This window comes from Denticeps clupeoides, chromosome 1 (genome assembly GCF_900700375.1).
Source record: "Denticeps clupeoides chromosome 1, fDenClu1.1, whole genome shotgun sequence".
Lineage (NCBI taxonomy): Eukaryota > Metazoa > Chordata > Actinopteri > Clupeiformes > Denticipitidae > Denticeps > Denticeps clupeoides.
In genome coordinates this window covers 8,339,383-8,361,648 of record NC_041707.1, presented here as the reverse complement: position 1 = coordinate 8,361,648, position 22,266 = coordinate 8,339,383, and the positions used below count along the sequence as shown (strand labels likewise).

At 43.9% G+C, this 22,266-nt stretch overlaps 1 protein-coding gene across 2 annotated transcripts in view; it reads left to right on the top strand.

Moving 5' to 3' along the window:
* The window catches only part of akap6 (A kinase (PRKA) anchor protein 6), a 92,034-nt gene that overhangs the window by 34,218 nt on the left and 35,550 nt on the right, over nt 1–22,266 (top strand). For both annotated transcript variants that reach the window (XM_028988433.1, XM_028988443.1), the window contains exons 8-9: nt 16,696–16,829; nt 20,387–20,507. In XM_028988433.1, the coding sequence (XP_028844266.1) occupies nt 16,696–16,829; nt 20,387–20,507 (255 nt within the window). The remainder of the gene's footprint in view (nt 1–16,695; nt 16,830–20,386; nt 20,508–22,266) is intronic.

The following is a 22,266-nucleotide window of genomic DNA, read 5'->3' as shown; positions in this document are numbered from 1 at the left end:
GGCAAAAATAAAATTAAATGAAGTGGCCCATATAAGTAGGATAGGGTGGTGGACACGCTGGCACTGGAATTTATGGAAAATGGCAAAACTGATGTTTAGTTCTGGACCATAACTTTTTCCATGACGGCATGTGGATCTAAAACAACGAAAATTGTCTCTAAAATTTGCTAGTCAGTTGGCTGCACCTGTTGAATTTGTGAACTTGTGAGATAATAGCCACACTCCACAAGGTAGTAGTAGTCTAGGGGGTAACACACTCGCATATGAACTAGAAGACTGCAAAGGTTGTGTCCCTGAGTAAGACACTTGTCTCCGGGGGGACTGTGCCTGTAACTACTGACTACTGTAAGTCTCTCTGGATAAGAGCGTACAGTGTAAATAACTACATATGCAGCTTATTTAAAATGTCACATGCAATGTTGGGGAAGCTACTTTGAAAACTACAAACCACATCAGAGCGGACGAAGTTGAACTACAGCAAAGAGAAGAAATCATTCACTCACTCACTATCCACAATCAGGGTCGCGTCTGCCAGAGCCCATCTCTGGACATTCGGACGCAGGGTGGGACTCACCAGGGTGCGCACACACAGACACTGCATTCATGCAAACATGCAAACCTACAGACTATTTAGAGTCACCAACCCACCTAATGTACATGCCTTAAGGGAACCTGGAGGAAACATGTCCCTTGGAAGGTCAAACGTTGAAACTCAACTAGAGTATTGCATTATATACATGCAAAATATACATTAAATTAAAACAGCCTTCAGCCGTCACCTTTAAATATGTTTCGATTACCTCTCTTTTAGCACATCTCTTCAACATACAGTACAGGCCAAAAGTTTGGACACACCTTCTCATTCAACGTGTTTTCTTTATTTTCATGACCATTTAGATTTTTAGATTCTCATTGAAGGCATCAACTTTGCTTTGGAGCTGGGATACAAATGCACAACCACTTTGCTAACTGCCGCACTACCGTGGACATGTATCATGGGACTTCATCTTTCTTATTTCTTCATTTCTTGTTAATTAGTTAACCAAACAAAAATGTGCAAAAGATGCATTAAACTGCAAAAATTAGCTTATCTGACGTGTAGATCACTGTAGATAAAGCAATATCAAGCGACCACTGGCAGTGAGACGGGAACGTGTACTGTACCTCGGCCGAATACAGTAAGGCCTGCCTCCGGCGCCCTTCCATTCCCACAGACATTTATAATCCTAATCTGCACATTGTCGGCAAATCCCAGCTGTACAGCACCGGGGGATCGAGTAGCGTGTTTAACAAGCCTTTGAGTTAATTCTGCTCCACTTAACATTCATCAACATCCTCTGAAAAAAAATGTTTATTGGGATTTAAGTGGGGCGGGGGAAAGGAAGAAAAAAATAATCAAAGATGCTCATAAGTAGTAATTTATTCTGATTCTTTTTTTTCCAGGCATATTAGCATGCACAGGCACTCAAACTGTAATTTTTTAAAAGTGAGTTAAAATGACATACCTCTTTAAGTGTTTTCGCCAAAGGCAATCTGACAATTGAAATGAATTTTTTATGGAGAGAGGGAAGTTAATGGCACGCAGTTTGTCAGGCAGTTTTCAAATATTTAACCAAAATGATGAGAAGGAATTAAAATTAACTTTATTTATTTATTTATTTATTTATTTATCTATCTATTTATGTATTTATTTATTTAGTTATCTATCTATCTATTTATTTACATGCTTGAGAAAGACATATAATCAGGATGCAGTGACTGCGGTCGCTGTGTGAGATACGGCAACGAGCATGGCTGTCTGGTTTGGTTTCCGGATGCGGAGCTCATCTCGCTATGAGATGGGAAAGGACTATTATCAACATCCTCCTCTCTCTCCCTGGCCGCTTACCAATTTCCAGGTTCATGAAGAACTGAGTTGCCATATTGTAATTCTGTTTTTATGACTTTGTGGTGGTTTTGGGGAGGGGGTTGGATGCGCTCGGAAGTCTTCCTCAAACATGAATGAAGCCATAAAGCCCTGCACACATTGAATGACTCTTGTGTCACTTAATTTGTTCTCCCCCCTTTCGTTCCTCACTCCATCTTTCCTTCCCGTCATTCCATATCCTTTGGCTATACTATATCATGCCAGCGAAAGTCCGGAATTCAAACCAGATGTTATTATTCTTCATTTGTATTCTGCATCTGACACTTGAGAGAAAAAAAAAGCGCAACAAGGAAGACTTTAGGCAGTAATTATTAGAATCAGAGAATTTTTTTTACTTCTTTTTTCTTCCCTGTGTGGAACGCAATGGGAGACTATTACTTTGATTTCCTCTGTGGGTTGCGGGGCGTCAGCATGCCACGCTTGCAAATGTTTAATGAATTCTGTCAAACTTGACACAATAAAAGTCTAATGTGATAGGCAGCGTTCGGATATCAGAGCGCAGCATGGCTGCAGCAAAGGGGTGACGGATTTAAACGGGACCCTTCCGCTGTGACAAAACGAAGGGAGGTCACATGCTGCCCTTTTTGCTCTACAACCGCCGCTCTCAGAAACAGTTGTTCTTAAGAACTGACAAAAGCCTTGATGTACCCATTGTTTCTCTATTGGATGTGTTGTGAAGAGACCAGGAAAACAAAACGCTACTCATTCTTAGAATGCTACTTGATCTTAAGTGCCAGAAATATCATTATCACAAATGCTTATGCTGAAAAAAATTGTCTTTCTGTCATATTCATTACCAATTAATGCATCATGGACTACAGACAGTCAAATATGGTTGGGCCGATAATTACTTCCCCCCCAAAATATCCTGATATTATTAATTTGGACAAAAAATACCTAAATAGGGTTTCCAGAATGATTCAGAATGAGTTTTTCCATACAAACGATGGACAGAAATAATGATGGGTATGTTTGGGTATTATTTTTCATAGGGACCCGATGAAAAAGCAAATTGTTGCTTTAGATGCTATGGATAATCGATAAAGTTGATATCACTTAAACAATACTCATTACTGGTATGTATAGTAAAACACTCACTTTTTTATCATTTCTGCAGAAAAGCATTGTTTGGTCAGAAGGTCCGAAAGGCTATTGTAGCCACTCTATCACATTCTGGTGAGCTGAAAAGCATCTTTACTTTACTTTACTTTACTTTATTTAGCAGACGCGACTTACAAGAGGAAGACACCAGCAATTCTCACTCGATTTCTATAGAATTTTGAGTTTACAAACTAAGAGCCCTGATAAGGCCTAACTTGTCAGCAAAGAGCATGCTCGGAGATTGTTAAGTGCTAGACGAAGACAAAATTATAATGTGTGTGTGTGTGTGTGTGTGTGTGTGTGTATGTGTGTGTGTGTGTGTGTGTATATATATATATATATATATATTGTATTGTATTGTATTGTTTTGTGCAATGTGTACGCATGTGTGTGTGTAAGTGTTAGATTTGTCTGAAATATTTTTTGAATAGGAGGGTTTTCACCTGCTTCTTAAAAGTGGTGGTAGTCTCGGCTGGTCGTATGGAGGAGGGCAGGTTGTTCCACCAGCCAGGGACAACAACGGAGAACAGAGTTGGTTGGAATCAGAGACCCAGTGAAGAAGGAATTTTCAGTCTCTGATTGCACAACGCGTGCACATGCATTGTTGAGACACCCATGGACCCAACCTACCATGTGTGAGCTGTCCAGAGGAGAGGTGACTGTGTAAATGGGGGGGGTGTTTAATAAATACAACATGGGTTGTAACAAGTTTATCATCCTCTAACGGGTACTTTGAGCATGATGAAGGAGGCTTGCACTACATTATAAAGGAAAGTGTTCTCCTCAAACTGAACAAGACACGCACACGAGTTCATTGGACTTCCGTTTTAGAATGTCGGGACGAGAGCGAGAATGACAGCATGAAAGAACAGCTGATCAAACAATCTGATGCAACCGTGTCAACACGAAGCAGAAAAATCATCCATGCCACGAAGAGCTCAGGGCAAATGGAGGCCTCAGTGAGTTAAGGTGCTCTTAATAAAGTGCTCAGTGAGCATACGAAGCCAGATGAAGGAGCTTGTTCGATCTGTTTGAAAAGCAGCCGTATTCTCTCAGTGGAAAACAGCATCTCATATTTATGGCTGCTTTTGGTGCTTCACATTTTGTTTTCATCAAATATGAAATCATTAGGCTTTGATGGGACTGTGCAGCGGCGAGCCGGCTGCTGTGGTCTTCCACTCATTGACCGAAGGCTAGATGGAGGCTTGCTTGCTGGGATGGAGGGGTCCAGGGTGCGCCGTGGGAGGAGTAGACAGGGAGAGATTGAGAAAGCAAGCGAGTGTTAATAACTGTATGGTTCTTTATTCTCGGCGCTCTTGTGCGAGGCCCAGCCACTTACCCTTCATTCACCGCGAGGATAATTGTCAATGAATATTTAACAAGCCTTCAGTAGGAAAGATAGGCATCGGAGGAGAATCAACTGTTCGCTGTATTATTAATATCGGGAGCTTGATAGATACGCTGTAGTCAGCGGACCACAGTGCGCAGTGTATTAGCAATTGAAAATGAATAAACTAATTCCCTCTGCCAGGTCGGCCTGTCTGCGCGTCCTTTGTGCGTCGTCTGGAAGTTTCCCCTCTTTGGGATTTTGGGGGCGTCGCTTTACGCTGCATGTACAGATAATTCCTCCCAACCTCAGAAACTTTGGGGAATGCATTTACTTACTTCCAGCCTCCCCGTCCCTCCCTCCTGCCCTTCTTCTTATTTCCCTTTTTAATCAGAAGTGCTTATAGCCAATCTGGTAAACATAAACCTGCCATAAACCCACGGCTGCTGTTGTGACATGTCTGCGGTGGGATTACTTTATCGCTGCCTCAGATTTAGCATGCCTCATAGCCAGTTGAGAAGACAGAAACATGTCCTGCCTTCGCTCCATCCCTCCCTCCCTCCCTCCCTCTCCTCCTCCTCCTCCTTCACTCCAGTCTTCAGTGAATGTCACGGTAGCCCCATGTCTCTCCTCTCCTCCCCGCTCCTCTTCCTGAAGTGATATAAAATTCTAATGTCTGCCCTCTGGAGCTGTCTCTGCAGAAACCTGGCCAAAGCTCTGAAGGTAGACTGGCTGCCGCGCATGAAAAAAAAAAACCAGAAAGACGGAGAGGCGGCTGAGCGGATGATTAAAGAAAAGAAAGTAGAAAGATGGCTTGGTCGTAAAGTGTACGAGTTGAAAACCAACACGCTCCCCTCCGCCACGTGCGATTGGCGTAAAGTGCGTGTTTTAATCCCGCCCGTCCTTTGATGAGCCTTAATTATTTCGCCTCGGTGTTTTATAGGCGGCCCTGGCAGATGCTGTGCCTCGTGAAAGATCGGGTTACGCCCGTGTCATGCGGGAGCCGGAGTCTTGATTAGTGGTGTCAGTGTGGGCGCGGGCCTACGGCCGGTCGGTGTCGGCGTGAGGACGCGGTGGAGGAGGAGCTGGATTGGATTGCTTGATGTATAAATCATCATTACTGTTTACAGAGGCCCCAAATCGCTTGTTCGAGTGCGGTGCGCGGCAGGCCATCGCTGGCCACTTGAATCAGAAGGTTGCATTATGGAAAGCGGCAAAGCCAGGCCAGGCGTACGGCACCGCTGTGAAGAGCGTGTGATAATCCCTTTTCGCTATCATGAGAAGGCGTCGTCTGATTTCCACGCGGGCGGAAACGTGTTGTATTGGGTCCGCATTGCTCACCCGCACTTTATAACGTGTGACGTTCGTGTGTGAGTGATGTGGACGGGGGGTGGGGAATTTGTAACACTGACCGGACAGATTAAATTTCATGACTGAATATCTCCATGGTAATGGATGGGCCAGTAACAGAGCGTGGAATTTGTCTTCTTTGGACACGGTCACTGTGTCATCTGGCATCTGCCATTACGACGTCTGCGAGCTCGAAAATGGGCTCCACTTCTGCTGCATTTTTTTAAATGTCCTCTGCGGTTGTTTGTATGTCCACAGTGTGAAATGTTTGTGTGAAGGGAGCTTTGTATTTTTATTTATAGGCTTGCAGTTTTACATTAAATGCAGCTTTTGTAATTTTGTCTTCATTGCAGCACTATTCTATTCTATTCTTAACCTAAACTAAGGTGTAAAGTAAATCTTGCAATTGGTTCTGTGACTAATTTGTGTTGTACGAAAAATGGATGCAGTCTGATACAGTATATCTCTGTAGCGGCCTTTTCTTGGAATGAACATCTTCTCCTTTAGTTAACGTCTCCTCCAGGTTCTTCAGGTTCTTCCTACACTCTGAACATGTAAGATCAGTTTCCTGTTCATGGATTAAGCCTAGTCCTAGACTAAAAGCGTTTCTGCATGAAGAGCGTCAGTGAAGGCTGGTGGGTTAAATGCAGAGGACACATTCCGTTGTTTGCATGGTGTGCATCACTATGATTAAAACACGCACTTTCACTTTATCAGGCAGGGTTGCTGTGACAATCAATTCACTTTTACTTATTCTACTGACAATGCTAAATTGTCACGGCAATTGACCTGCACCCAGTGCTGAGGGTGCAGTGAGGTGGAGATGCAGATGTATGCCCATCTTGGCAGGATGTCCTCTAGTTCCAGCAGAAATAAATGCAAATTACTAGTAATTGTACTTTTCTGCATTTCGGAAACTTCATTAACTGAATTGTTTTATGTGTGGAATGACAAATGCATTCACTGTCTTCCATATTTTATTCACATCTGAAGATAAGCACTTTGGGGTTTTCCTCATAAAAGCGCCATCATCAGAGGAAGGATCTCTGGTCCTTTTTCCATTTGCTTTGCTCAGGCCCATAAAAGCTATTATGGCATGGTGGCAGTTATAAATGTTAGCTTTTCTATGGATGCAGGGTGGCTTGTCTCTCGGAATACTTTTGATTTATGTCCCGACTCTCATACAGTAACTTTGCAGCATGGTGTCCTTGAACATAGCTGTAAGTAAAACTAGCCAAGGCTGCACCCATAATAAAAGAGGACCAGGACGTCCTCAGGTATCTGTGCAATCATATCTGTCGATCCTCTTGGATCTGGTCAGACGTTTCCTCATGGCTGACAATGTGTAATGACTGCCTTTCAACTTAAACATTAATTTCAGACACTACTGATCACATTTTTTTCAAAATTTTAAATAAATTAAATAGAAGGTCCTCTGCAATGGCTATCAAACCTTCCTTGGTGAGACTTGGTAGATCAGATCATCTAATTAACAGCTCATCATGCTCATCGTGTGTGCTGGTGCTGAAATTCAACAAATAATGGACATGAGATGTCTGTCATAGAAATAAAAAGTCATTTGGAGTTCCACAGAGGATTACATTACTTGACTGAATCAAGTACAAACAATGTTTGTGTAATTTTGTCAATTGTTTACAGTAAGTCATACGTAAAATATTGATTGTATTGTTTGGAAATATTTTCATGTAATAGGTATACACCTGGTGCTACAGGAGAAGCAGAACGTCTAGAATTTTAAGAACAAGCACGTCACAAAAAACTGCAATATCCAGCATCACTGGCGCATTTATCTCCGGCCGGAGATTCGGGGGAGGAGTGGCCTTGACTGTCTCTCGCGAGTGTGGACTTCACACCGAACCTGCACACGCTCTGTTTCCGCCGCGCTTCGGCTATCTATCGTCTGAAGTAATGGCTCAGAGTTGTGACATTTACAGATACTGATTTATCTGATTTAGTGTGAAACAGGGCAAGCCGTCCTCCACCCTTCTGCTGCATCTTAAAAGGACACAAATGAAAGGATCCAGTGTTACTGGTGCCTGCAGAAACCACCAGCGCAAGCCTGCATGACCAGGCCTTGTCTGTGCTGTCATTCTAATGGGATTTTTTTTTTTTTTAATTATAACCCATTTTTAGAATAAATCACCAGCAGAAAAAAACATTTATGCGAATTGAATGAAGAAAAGGATACATCGTTTATTTATGAATACATTTTTTATACAATTTTGCCATAGTTATTAATCATTGGCTGCATAATGATTGGACGGGAGGCTTTCAATGAGCGCTGATATCTCAGAATGACCTGAAGGCCACTATTTTCGAACTGCCACTAAGTGCTGTGCTACATGAAACGTATGGAGCGTTTTAGGATTTGCATAAACAATAAACAGATGCAACAAGAAGGAACAAGCTCTTTAATGATGTGCAGGTTTACATCTCTCAGAATGTGTGAGAGCTGTCAATCGCCAGGCTCCTCCCTGCTCATTTACATATGCTCATACATGTAAATCCCGAGGACGCCGTTGACCTTACACTTGAGAGCAAGCTTTGCACCTATTTTTTATATTATTAATAACCTACAATTTAGGCTCTGTGGTTATTTAGGAGAGTTGGGTATGATTTATGTAAAATGAAATTGAGCTGTTTGACAGTTGTCCAATTTCCCTCAAATTCATCTGGTTAACTGACTAACATGAAAGCCGACGCCCTGCTGTACGGAGGGCATGGAGAGTCCGACTGATGAAGTGATTCACGCTGAAGCAGAACGTCTGACATGAATGTAAGTTCAGCAAAATGCCTAATGCGGGCCGAGTGGACGTCCGGCACTCCCACCAAATTTTCGTTTTGCTTGACAGCTCAGGTGTGCAAGAATGAATATATTTAAATGGGTAACAGTATGTGTGTGTGTGTGTTTCTGAATCCACCAGCAGTGTTGTTCTTTTTTGGCCCTTTTTTCTCCGTCTCATGTTCTTCCCTTGTTTTTGAGGCAGTTCTTCATGCTTCCTCGCTTGTCAACACGTTACATCTGTTTATACTGCGAGCCTGTTGCTCTGCATCCTAAGCACCATTCATCAACAACAATTTCGCCCCCACAATAGGCAACACCCTTTCTATTTTTGACACAGTTGATATGAAATTATACTTAATTGTGTGGAATTACACAAAATGCCCTGTAATTATTTCTAATTTTCCCAAACGTGTTAACTTTTGCCTACCACCCATGAAGAGAATAAATGAGAACGACTGATCTAATTTTCTTGTTTGTGAGAAACTCGGCGATGATGGATCTGTGCTAAGCTGCAAATGGGGAGCTAATTTGATTTTCAGTTATCGGTGCATTTTCAATAATCTTTGTGACGTGTGTAAGGATTGCTACGCCTCCTTGGTGCAGAAACAAAAAAAAATCCCTGATGTGAGACTCCCCCCAACCCAATCCATTTTCGGCAGTTCAGTGCAATAAGCAGCCGGGGGATTCTTCCGAGAGCACCTTGATTTGGGCCGCGGCCTCCGTTTCTGTCTATGAGCACGCTTCGGAACTCGTATTTGATTTCATGCGTAATTAGTTGGTCCATCAGGAAGCGCCGAGGCCCTTGCTGTGGCCGTATCTGCAACATCGCGGCTCTCTGATGGCACTTTGCTTCAGGCAGAACAGCCAATATGCGTTGGAACCAATAGCGCCGGTTCCAGAGCGCTGCCCAAGACGAGCGGGAAGCCATTTCCAGACCCAGTTCTGTTAACTAGCGCCCCACCCCACCACTGCTTATAATGACCTAAAACTCACTGACTAGTGCATTATTGGCAGCCTTCAGTGCTCCTCGGATTAAACTCGCCAGCTTAATTGTGTTTTAAAATTGTATTTTAATTAAAAGTCATAAATAATAAAATATTTCAAAATAATTAATCAAACATAAAAAAAAAAAATTGCTAACTGTTTTTTCTGCTTGGGCAGCAGAAAATGTAAGGCGCTTTGTTTAGGCTTCTCCAAGATTCAATCTAATTTAATTCTCTCTCCTCTCTAAATAAACAGGCCTAAAACCCCTTTTTTTCATCTGGGGGGAGGAGGGAGTTGAGATGATAGAGGTAATCAATATTTCTAGCATTTTAATTAAAACCGTTAGTGGAATAAATCCATTTAATTATCAGTTAATGAAATACAAGGTCATTTACCTGACAGAAACTTTGAAGGTGGCTCACTGGCGGGAATGAGCGCAGCGGCCCAATGTCAGGGTCGTTTAGCTGCTGTCAGACCCCAGGTTAAACCCCCCCCCCCCCCCGCTTGTTAACCCCTGGCAATCCTGGCGTCTGCTCTGAGAGAGGGGATTTAAAAAGCCCCCCCGTCCCCCTCCTCCCCGCCTCTCCCCTGCACCGCCGGCCCCCGCTGGAGGCCATCGCCGGACAGTGGGCCAGTGTGCTGCGGAGGACGGCGGCAGGTGAGCCGTGTGTGCGGGGCGGAGTCGGGGACGGGCCTGAATCGGCGCCATTGTTATTCATTTGAGGTATGACGCGACAGGCCGCCTGGAATCTGTAAACAGGGCATTTATTTTATCTCAGAACTTTCGTGCCAAAGGCAAGGTGGAAAGCGCGAGTGAACCAGACAGCTCGGGTGCGAATTTGACAGAGCAAGAGTTCTCGGTTTGTTAAAACCCCGGCTCCGAGTCTGAGGAAAAAGGGGGAGGGATTCCGGACAGCGGAGCTCGGGGATTGCAGCTGAGTTGCGGAGCTGAGGATGCGCTGCAATTTCGGCAGCACCGGCCTCCACCGTCTGGAACAAATGCAACAAATAATAAATAGAGATACAATGGAGCAGAGAAATCGAATTTAACTTGGCCTAGAGCACTTACCTGAAATGTGCACATAATGGTCCCGGGCATTTGTCATTGCGAAACGTTCGGGAGTTTTGCCCCACTGTTAATGAAATAGTAAACTTGGCCCCATGCATTACGTTCCGGCTATATGCTTCGATCTTTACAATTGCTTTCTTTGTCTTATTACAGAAATCAATTTCCTCCTGTGATTGCCAAGAAGAGCATTTAAGAGCGCTCTCTGCATGCCAGCGCTTTCTCTCCCGGCCCTCAGTCAGCCCCAGCTTTATTGTCCTGCCTCGGCCACTGGACCAGCCAATGTCATACAAAGGGCCCGCCATTTGCAGGAAATGGCCGCCCTGAAAATAATTGTGCAGATTGTTCCATAAAAGAAGTAGCCGGCCTTAAGGAAATAATGCTCCGCGGGTGCATTACATCATTTTTAATGTCGCTCTTTCAATCACGCCGCCAAGCGCGCCGTCCTCTGACATTCGTTTGACTTTGGCGCTATTATCCCGGCTCCTTAAGCAACCCTGAGCACCGCCGTCCATTGTCTTCCAGACATTTCCCGGCCCCTTCACGGCTGGAGGATCAAGTGGACACTGACGGGAATCCCACAACAAATGGGCCCGTCCTTTAGTGGCAGCCAGTCAAACACAGCACCTGTGGATAGCCAGTGCGCACACACACACACACACACACACACACCTACACACACATGATAATAAGCAAAGGCTGCGTTGCGTCTCCTAATGCATTTGGCAAGGCGGCGGAGCAGCAGAGCCCTGCGAGAGGGGAGTAAACAGGGCCCGGTCTGATCCTGTGCCTGTTTGCTGATTTATTCCGCCGCCACAATTCACTTTGAAAACAGAGCCGCGCTTTCATCCGACACCCAGTAACGCCGTTCATTTCTGCCGCCTGACTCAAAAGAAGCCGCGCCAAGTGGTACCCCCCCCACCCGATATCCGTCTTTCTCCAATTTAGCATTAAGATCAGATTTTTATGTTACTTAATTATTTCTTAATTAGTTTGCATGTTAATTAAAATGGTGGCTAATGTTAATTACCTATATTAATGGATTCTCATGTAACACCTGCCCGAAGCGCTTGGCTCAGCTTTCAAAATATCTTCATCTAAGCCGTTTGGTGCATGCCGTCTCGCTTTGCTGAAAAGTGGTGTGGAATTGAAATGGGGGGATTTTTTTTTTTGCCACAGATTTCTCTGAAGTATTTCAACCCCCAATGCCTTTAATTCCAGGACTCATTTGAAAGATGGGAAATGTGATGAGAGTGTTTGAGAATTTTTGCGTCTTTAGTGTTGGTTTTTACTTGTTTAGTGGTGTGTTATGTGGACAGAGCTGAGACAAACCAACAAATGGGTTTTTATAGGTCAGACATTGGCAACTTGTATGGTTTTGTTGTGGTAAAAAGTCAGATCATAAAAAACATTGATCATTGACTCATTATTTATGTTCATACTTATAAAAAGGGCTTGTTTTAGCTGTCATACTGGATTATGAATCTTTGAAATATGACTTATATATGTAGCTCATACTGTAATACAGTAAATATTTAATTGAAACATCAAGACTATGTATGCAGTAGTCGATACGCTGCTGGGTCTCTGTGTTTTGGCACCGTGAAGGTGCAGAGTATATTTTTTTTTTGGCGGAAGGGTTCGTTCGATTTTTTTTTTCCGCAACCTATAATTCATTTGTATGTGTGGTTCAACAGTTGTGATCACACATACGCGAGTGTGGATCATGCCTTGGCATCTGTATAAGGATGCCCACCTCGTGTCAGCACCCCGCCCCAGTGACTAATGGAGAATTTGTCTGTCTTGACGTACGTGGTTGTGCGCTGGGTTAACTCCACATCTGGCCTCGGCCGAAAAGGCACATTATTAAACTATTGCCTGCCTATAATGAAACTGGGGATGATCGCACAATCAATACACCCCCTTCCACCAGCTCAGGTCTCGCTGGACCATAATGTGCGGGTTGTCTGCTGCTCCCTTTAGCCCTTTGTCAAGCTGTGTGAGGTGTGTGTGTGGCTGTTTAGACTTCATGGACGCAGGGATCAGTGAATAAATGTCACCTTTCAGCAACAACATTAAATAAGAGGCAGCAATTTAGCTCCTAGCGATTGCTAATTTCACGCCCTGATAAATGTTGCAGGAGCTAAACCTTTCAAAGCGCCTGAGATACGTCTTAAAGGTGCAGGAGCATATGCAGGTGCGCTGAGATCTGTCACGCCACAGCCTGAGCCGCAACCTTAATATCAAGGTCAAACGCGCTGTGGACGATTATACGACGTCCATATAACTGGCTGCCGGAAGTAAAGTCCAATCTCTAGCACATGCGCCATGCTCATCCTCACAATACGGGACGCACACTTGGAAGTCTCAGCAAACCGAATAACTAACAAATGTCCACAAGATGCTTTAGAGCACAATCCTGCGTTCTGCTGAATAATTATCCCTGGTCCTGGGAAAAAAAGGGACATCTTGCGTCCTGAAAGCGCAGAAGACTTATGTGGAGTGGCGGGTGCTCCTGTCAACCCGCTCTGCCATAATAACCATTATTTTTGGCCATAAAGTCCATGATTCATGCCAAGAGAGCTGGCCACATATTAAAACCGTACTTTTATTGCTGGTGATTTGAAAGTAATAGTTTTCAAATGAGTTTCATGTTTTCCACGGCCCCTGCGAGGGGGTACTGTCTTTAATACAAAACCGGGCCAAGCATTCTTCAGTTAACTTCTCACAGTTTGTCAGAACTGATGATTATTACGATTATCAAGAAATTAAAAAAAATTCAATCAGAAGTTTTTTGTGGTGTTTTGTTTGTGGATGTCACAGTGTGCATACATATTTTGAAGTCCTTCTAATAGGTCCCACTGCCATTTAGAACTCCGGACTGGGTGTCTGTGATGGAGCATCAGCACGCCAGGACGACCCTGATGGGAAGTTGCAGGGGGTCGAGGGACAGTGAACAACTTCCCACCGTTTCCAATCTTCCTTGTATTCCGAGGAGATGATAAAAAAAATATGCAGAGACAGTGTTTCGTCTCATTTCTTACATCTAAAGTTTAAGGGGCATCCTTGGAACCCCCCTTCCCCACCATTTTCCTCACGGAACTGGTCACCAGGGGAACATATTTCTCCTTCTTAATGTAGATTGTTCCCCAAATGGCTCAAACGAGTCCCACATCCTTGTTTGCAGCAAAGCCACAAAATTATTCCTTTTCTTTCTCATTTACTCCATCTCTTGCCTAACCCCCCCACACCCCGGTCTCAGAAGGAAGACAGAAAGAGAAGCGTTGCGCAGTCCTGTTTTGATTATTTGCCTTGTGTTTTATGTGGAACATCTGCTGGGCAGGGATCCTCTTGTCTGTAACCCTTCCCGCCTGTTCATCTCATCTGCGAGTTCCTGACTGTGTGGATATTCCACTTCTTAACCGGCTTTTCTGGGCTTTGCTGTTATTGACGTTGTGGTATGCGTTTTTTCACTCAAATATCAAACAGAAAGAACTGGTTTAGTGTCTGGATGATACATAAAGGTCAGATGCGCCGGTGTTATAATTTATCATAATCAGATATTCTACAACAGCAAAACCAGGCCGTGGGGTCTGTTCTTTTACAGTCTGTTCTTTTAAATAGAACATTTTGAGGTAAAGCACCTGAAAACTTGGAATAGTATGGGTAGCAGGATCCAATTTTTTTAATAAATCGACAGGGTGTCTGGAGCTGGTGTGTAAAGAATAAGAATAAATGTATTTTTAAAAGTCTGGACAACATTGTTCACAAAAATGTAATTACATTAAACATAGTTCATAATACGTAAATATTATATACTTTATAATATTGAACAATTACATAATTTAAATGTTTCATAGGTTATATAAACTGGACAGAAGCACACACTTTATCCTTTATGGGATCAATAAATATGTACGTATTATGGTAATATTACCATTTTTGACACAATTTCCTTTGTTCTTGCCCTACTTTCACCTTTAATGCCTGATTATGAAGTGTATATGCCATATATAAGATATAGAAGAGTTTTTATGCTGAGATAATGTCATGACGCCTCTGCGGTACATTGTGTTGCCTACCTTTAAAATAAGCAGCTGCATTTTTCCGAGGCACCTTGAGACTCTGTTCAATTCATATGCTCAGCAGAACTTTCCTCACCATGAATTGTTTATCCCGACTGTATTTTATTTATTTATTTATATATATTTTGGGGGTAAATCTTTAAGGCAGTGTGGTTGTATTGACATTAATTAAAGAATAGGCTCTGGCAGCTTGCTCTGTTTATAGCCACGTTTATAAATTATTGACATTTAGCATAGATTTAATTTTCTGTGCAGATGAATGGGGGTGCTTTAATTAACAGTAAGGTCGAAGCTGGAGAAGAAGGGAAATCAGGTGGTTTAAAATGCACCTCTGATGTGTCTCACTCTGTCCCATGAGACGTCCGTTTCAACCACCGTCCTGAAATTGGAAGATTGGCATGTAAGCAAACGAAGACGAAAAAAGAACCCAAGCAAGCCTTGATTCAGCAGATTTCAATACCCCACCCCCACCATATTCATACCAACACTCCAGAGACAGAACTGAGTATTCATCAAATGATCAAAATTTATATTGATTCCTGTGCACATTAGCAGTTTAAAGGCAGCTGTGTTTTGACAGTGTGTGAGCAGGTCTGAATGATTCTGTTTGAAATAGGAATACAGGATGCGCCTCTCCCAATCCCCCCGTCCGCACATCTGAACAAGCGCAACTTTAAACAGGCCGAAAAGGAACCACAAAGAAAATCAAAAGCAAACCACGCCGCTCGCTTCAAGGGGTTATTTTTCCGCCAAGGCTTTCTGGCAAGAGCGGTGGGGGACTTCAGTTCCACAGAGAGGTCACAGCGGCGACTGCAAGTAGCTGTAGGCACGGTGGGCGCCTTTCCCTGCACCCAATGTGGGGAGTGGGTGGCACGGTGAAGTTGCCACAGAAGCAAAATGGAAGTCTTGCAGGCTTTCTGGCTTGCTGAACTAGCTCCTCATCAATCCCATCTTGGACCATTTTGGGGCTGGGGGATTGTCTGTCGATCCAATTCTTCATTACGCCACGCACACATCACGGACTGCGAATTCGGATGGGATTCGTGCATAATATTGATATTCGCTGCATGTGCCGCCCAGCGGGGAGCAATGTACATCGTGTTTAAATGGACATATTAAAAAATTACTGGGGGGGCTGTTCAGGGGTAATATCAGAAATAATCCTCTTAATCCCCCATTTAAACAACATATATGAGTAACTGGCCAATGTGACCCATGAGTAGGGAGGCGAAAACGCCGGCCCCTGCACCCACCGTCCTCAAATTCAAGGTGGCCGGGGATAAATTGCTTTTGTCTGTGGTGGGCATTCGTCATTATTGTGTGTGTAAGCAGCACCAGTGGGACGGAGTAATTAGGATCCCGACACGGCTTTGGCGAGCAGGCTGAGTGAATCAGAAATGAAGGCAAATGAAAGCTGATTCCTCCGAGGGGGGAGAGAGGAGAGAGCTCGCCACACACTCGCGCTCACTAATTTTCTTGGAGCTCGTAGTTAGGTTCATTTCATCCCTCCCAAATGAGCAAAGCGGCCGGGCTTCTGTTTTCTTTTTTTTTTTTTTTTTTGCCTTCTGTATTAGGATTTTGATATGCGCGCAATAAATGGAATGAAAAAGCAACACATCTCTTTGTTGATTCGCTTGTTTATTATCGAGGGTGCCTTTGATTGAGGAGCCGCTTGCGTTCATGGAATTGTTTGACCTTTATGGGGCCGTTTGCAAAATGGGGCAAAGCAGGTTCCTACATGGAATGCCAAGGCGTTTTTTTACATTGTGCGGCAATAAGAGTGGGGTCCGGCCGACTGTGGTGGGCTACTTGATTTGGCAATGAGTGGCCCCATCCTCGTGCATTTTAAGACACGGGCAATGCTAATGTACCCAATTTTCTCATCTCCATTCACAAAAGCGATGTCATTTTTTTTGAAGAGGGTTTAGCTGTACAGTACTGCAGTGAGGGTGCTTCTTTTCCTCACTCTACATGTTGAATCATTGTCCTTTTTTATGCCTGATCATTAAAAAAAAGCCTTTTTAATGTTGTCATTGTCTGCCCTGGCAGGGAGAGGTGCAGCAGAGCCACAGAGAGGCACAGAAGGACGCCCTGGATCAGATGACCCAGAAGCTACAGTGCCAGCAGTACGGTATTCATGGCAGGAGGGACAGGGAGCTGCCAAAGATGCCCAAGAACAACAGGTAGAGCACAGCATCCAAAAAAAGGGGAAGCCCAGGGGAGTTCCCACCCCTGAATGATAATGCAATAATAAATATATGTTCGTTTAGATCAATCCTATAAAGTGTCCTATAAACAGAAGGGATCTGGTTCTAGTTCTAGACGCCTATTGTGGAAAACAGACGATTGTGCAAAGTACATTTCATTAAGTAGATTTATTCAGTTGGAGGAGCGATGATCGTGGCGGTTCTGACCTGATTGTAAGCCCTCACCACTCCACCTTTGGGTGCCCACTTTTTTTTTGCAGCTATCTTTGTTTTTGTGTGTGCATTATTTTTCGCCAAAACCTGCCACTGGCTCCACTGCCAAACCAGCCATGAGCAAAAAAGACTGTCCCAGTTGTCGATTGCATGGTATTATTATATGCTCCTTTCAAATTGAACTTCATGACACACGAGGTATAGCTTCACATCTTCGTGGAACGTGACCTCAAATAAAAGTGTCTCATGGAGTTCACTTCCACTAGTGATGTTGAGTAGTGCATTATATAGTAGTGCAGTAGTATATTATATAGTTCTAAAACACTTAATTCATATGATTCATATATAACTAGGATTCTTGCCAATCAAACAGATGTTTAAAAGGAATGAGATGTGGCTGGACCAGCACAACCCCTGAAACTGAACTAAGGTGCAGGAAATATCACCTACAAACTCACAACTCGCGCCACACAACCCCACATGTACATCGGTATCCATGGATACAGCGCAAGTCAATTTCAATCTGTGTCGATGAAGGTCAACTTAATAAAACATATTCAAAACTGCAAATTGAAATCACTGTGTGTAAAACCAGCACGTTGTTCTACTGAGTTTTGGCGAATGGTGACCATGGCTGGTTGTGTCTCCATCACACTGTGTGAGAGTTTCAAAGATGACTGTTGTCATGATTAACCCCCAGAATTTGGTCACCCAGAAGGGTTGCCACAGAATTTCATTTAACATCCTAACTGTCGTGAACCAAATATTTTATTAACCCAAATTGGTCAAAAATAGAACAAATACAATAAGGTAACAATAATGTGAAACAACAAACTAAACAAGTTTATACCTGCTGTTAAGTAATGATAATGTTCATTTAATAATGCTCAGGAAAGCGTGTGTGTTTTTGGTTGAGCTGGTCATCACTTTCACTTTCAACATCTAATCAGCAACTCTTCACGTTAAAGAAGTTGGAGCTGAAATGAACTAGTGAGGGTCATGAAATGGATGCCATGGAAACGGAAAGAAAGACCTACAGGGAACAGACTGACACTCCATGTGATATTAGTTGTTATCCAGACCATAACTACACTATGAAATCACAATTGCAAGACGCAGAGGGAAATGCGATTACTCGGCATATCAGGTGTTAATGTCTGTCTGTCCTCTGCGCAGAGCCAGTCTGAACTTCAGAGTCTGGACTCCCTGCCTTGGCGAGGAATCAAGCATCGTTTAATCCTTTTAAGCCTCTCGTTGTAATGATTTATTTTGTGGAAAACTATAATGATCCTTTGAATTTTAATGATGGCTTGCCTGCTCAAGGATTCATTGTTTTGACTCTTTGGCCCTTACCTCCGCAAGGAAACGTGTCTTCGGGGAGGAGCTGTCGAAATCTATAGCTGGAACTGCCTGTCCCAGCGATCACGGCAGTCACTCAGGCCTGCCGGCGCGGGGACTCTGCACCCCTCAACCTTGGAACTGATAAACACAGATAGCTGCCATTCACTGGCGAGGAATCCGGAAGATTCCACCGTAGAGCGCAGGGAGAAAAAAGAAGCCATGAAGTTCCCATGCCATGAAGGCAGGATGGCGATTAACACCATAAATTAGCATGCTCTTTCTGCACGAGTGTCACTTTCAGCGCCGCGAGAGGAGCAAGCCGTCAGAAAGCCGTCCAACCTTTCCGTGGCCATTGCTCAGCATGGCGCGGCGGCGGCAGCTCACCGCGACAGCACTACGATGATGAATGAGACAGAGCAGCACGGCTCGGAGCCGGGCAGATTGATGCTAACCGGATTTGAAAAGAATTGAAAGTGGAGGGGGTGGAGGAAGCATCCATTTGCAGCCGAGATGATGGTCCACCCCGCCTGGGCCTCAGCCGTGAACCACGTTCCCTCTCTGTCAGAGGAAAGTCTGCCATGTATCCGCCTTCTCTGCGTTTTCGAAAGGAGTGGGGACAACTATAAAGTGGAAGATTTTATTGATTTGAATTGGACATGTGGAGGTTTAAATAATATGCATTCTACCCACCCTTAGACATTTACTACAACTGTCAGTAAACGATTTTATACAAATTAATTGCATATTAAGCAAAAAATATGATCAGTTAATCAACTAATTGTATCACAATTGGTGTGAACCAATTGATTCATTGTGATTGATTCTTAATCGTTTCTTGCTATAATATTTTACTGCTACTATTACTTCGACAAGCTTGGGAAAGTGACTTGGGCTGTTTTACGTCTTCCTTGTTTGCTTTCATCCAGAGATCAACCATTTTGTTTTGTCAAAGTACCAAAAAACCCCTCAGATTGTAATCTATTTGTCTGCTTAGCTCACAAAAAGCGTATGGAAATTTGTAGATGTGGAGTTTAATGCCGTAGGCCACTTCCCGCACACGCTTATATATATATAATCACGCTCTTTCTCATTTGCTGTCTTTGCTGTTTTATTATGATCAGTGTCTTCCACGCGAGATGTAAAATATTCATACGCCCCTCCTCACCACCACCACCACCACCCCAAATGTTGTTTTGTTTCATCAGCGTCTGTTTGGGAATGCGAATACGCCTCGCGACAGAATCCTCGTTCATGTTCGGCGTGTAGCAACCTGAGCCGTCCTGCGCGGCTGTTTACTTTTTCCTGCTGCATTTAATTGAAATAAAACAGGGAACCATCACCCCCACCGTTTAATAGATTTGATGCAATCTCTTTTTTTGAGTTCAGTGTAAATCTCTCTGGACTTTTTTTTTTTTGGGGGGGGGGGGGGGGGGATGAGGCGAGAAATCGGCAACAGGCCGACTGAGCTGTCAAATCGTCTAAAGGCGTCTAAATTCACAGCTATTTCCCCGATAATGTTTAGAAACATGGGGCCATCCTGCTGGGGCCCGAAATTTAACAAAGACCCCCAACACTAATGTGTGTGTTTCTGTGTGTGCGTGCATGCAACACACTCCCAGTCGTTCCGTGTTCCTTTCATGCATATTCGATGTTCTTTCATGTATGGGCAGCAATGCCAGGCTGGCCGAGTGGCGCGGTGAAGTCTTGTTTAATTAAGCCGTTCCCGGCTGAGGAACCGTCACTCACAGAGCGGGTTAAAGATCCCTCGTGTGCCCCGCCGGCCCACCGGCTCCCTCCGCACATTCCTCGACTGCTAACGGACCTGGAGTAATTACCATCGCTTGTCAAATATTCCCCCAGTGAAACGTTGGAACACAGAGGTTTTCAGTCCTGCCACTCAGCCACGGTGTTTAAAGTGATACCTGCGCACTCACCCCGCCTCTCTTTTATCTGTCTGTCTGTCTGTCACTTCTCTGCAGCCTGCTGGAGTTCGACTCAGAGTACCAGGAGCTCTGGGATTGGCTGCTGGACATGGAGTCCATAGTGATGGACAGTCACGACCTGCTGATGTCAGAGGAGCAGCAGCAGCATCTCTACAAGGTCAGTGGTGTACAGAATCACACCCGTCACGCAGACACGCACACATACACACACAGACCGATAACGCACAGACACACACTCACGCTTACACACACATACCTGCAAAACATGAAGACACAAGACACACTGATCCAGAAACACACATATACACAGAGCAAATGCACACACACACACACACACCAATACACACAGAACGGACACCCTCCCCAAAGTCTCCAAAAACTGTGCGCCCTGATTACCTGCTGCTTCATCACACCCTGTGAATTGCAATTTCATAAAAGTCAGCGGTTGTGGAAGATAAAAGATGGAGAGATGCGCTCCTTAATAAACACGGCGAGTCTGGATGAGCAGGAAGCGGCGAGTCGAGGGCCCAGTGGCACATATCTGTCCTTCAGCGGCAAAAGGAGGAAGAGCAGATAGCGATCAGGTCTCTGTTTTACCGTCTCTGCCGGCGCCTCGTCCTGTTGAATTTTTATTAGTGACAGAAAGAACTGGCCACATTGTGTAAAGTTGCTGTGTTTGTTCATGATTAAAACAAACTGCTTTTGGCCGCGGAATTGATCGCAGGCTGTCCGGCTGTAATAAAAATGCACCGCCCGGCCCGTCCGTTATCAATTTTTTCCGCACCTGCACCTTTTTAATTGATTAATTTAACTTTATTCAGGATAATGTGGAAGAGGATTTTTTAAAAAAATATCAGCTTTTGGGAGGTTGTTTGCTGAAGCTGTAGGATTTTTTTTATCAAAGTACAAGGTGGAGACAGAGATGGAGGGAGGTGGGTGTAAGTTGGGCATGGGGGGGGGGTGGGTCCTGGGCTGTAAATCAGCCTCATTTAGTTCGATTTTATTGTACAGATTCTGATGCTCATCATCCCCGAATCGCTTTGAGCATATGGCATATTTCAAAAGAGCAGATTGTGAATCATAAAGGAATAAAATTAATAACCACATTTGGAGCTGGAAACAATGTAATGACAGGAAACAGCTAGCCAAGAGACCACCCCTGCACCCCCAACCCACACGCCTCTGTGCTCATTTTTTCATCTTCAAACTGCAGGGGTCACCGGCAAGGTCAAAACTAATCTTTTCTCTCATCTTGCATATTGACCTCAGCATTAGTCATAGCGTACCGTAAGCGATAAAGCAGGAAGTGTCTGCAGATCCCCCTGTTTGTGGAACCTGGTGAAAAAAAATGGTTTCTGTGGTAATAAACTCGCACCTCAGTCGTAACTGAGACTATCAACTGATGGCGGCCAAGTGCTCAAAGAAGTCACAAAAAAAAAAAAAAGAAACAATTTAGAGGTGTTAATAAATGAACCCTTTTTCTGCATTTTGCTCCTCCCATGAGCCTTGGAAACATCAGTCAGGAACACAGCTTGTTTGAAAGGTTTCTGCGGTGGAAACATGAGCGTGTGCTCTGACTCTGGGTATCCTCTTAGTGATTTCTGACAGTCTGAATAAATCTCAGCGTAATCGGTTGTGCTCTGATGCCTCCCTGATCAAAGGAAGATCCGCTCCCAAATATTCCCCGCGTTTCAGTCGGAATAACTGCCCTGCAGGAGAATTCGCTTTTTACTCCATGTTGATCTTTCACAACAGAAAAAAAAAAGGCGTTGTACTTTTTGAAAGCCGGTGCTTATTATACGTTGTCAACGCTCTTTATGCATCATGAATCAAAATATTTGATCTTTCTTTTATTTTTTTATTCTTTTTTAACAAATGGAGTAGAACCACTACAGTTCCCATGGGGCTTTGTTTAC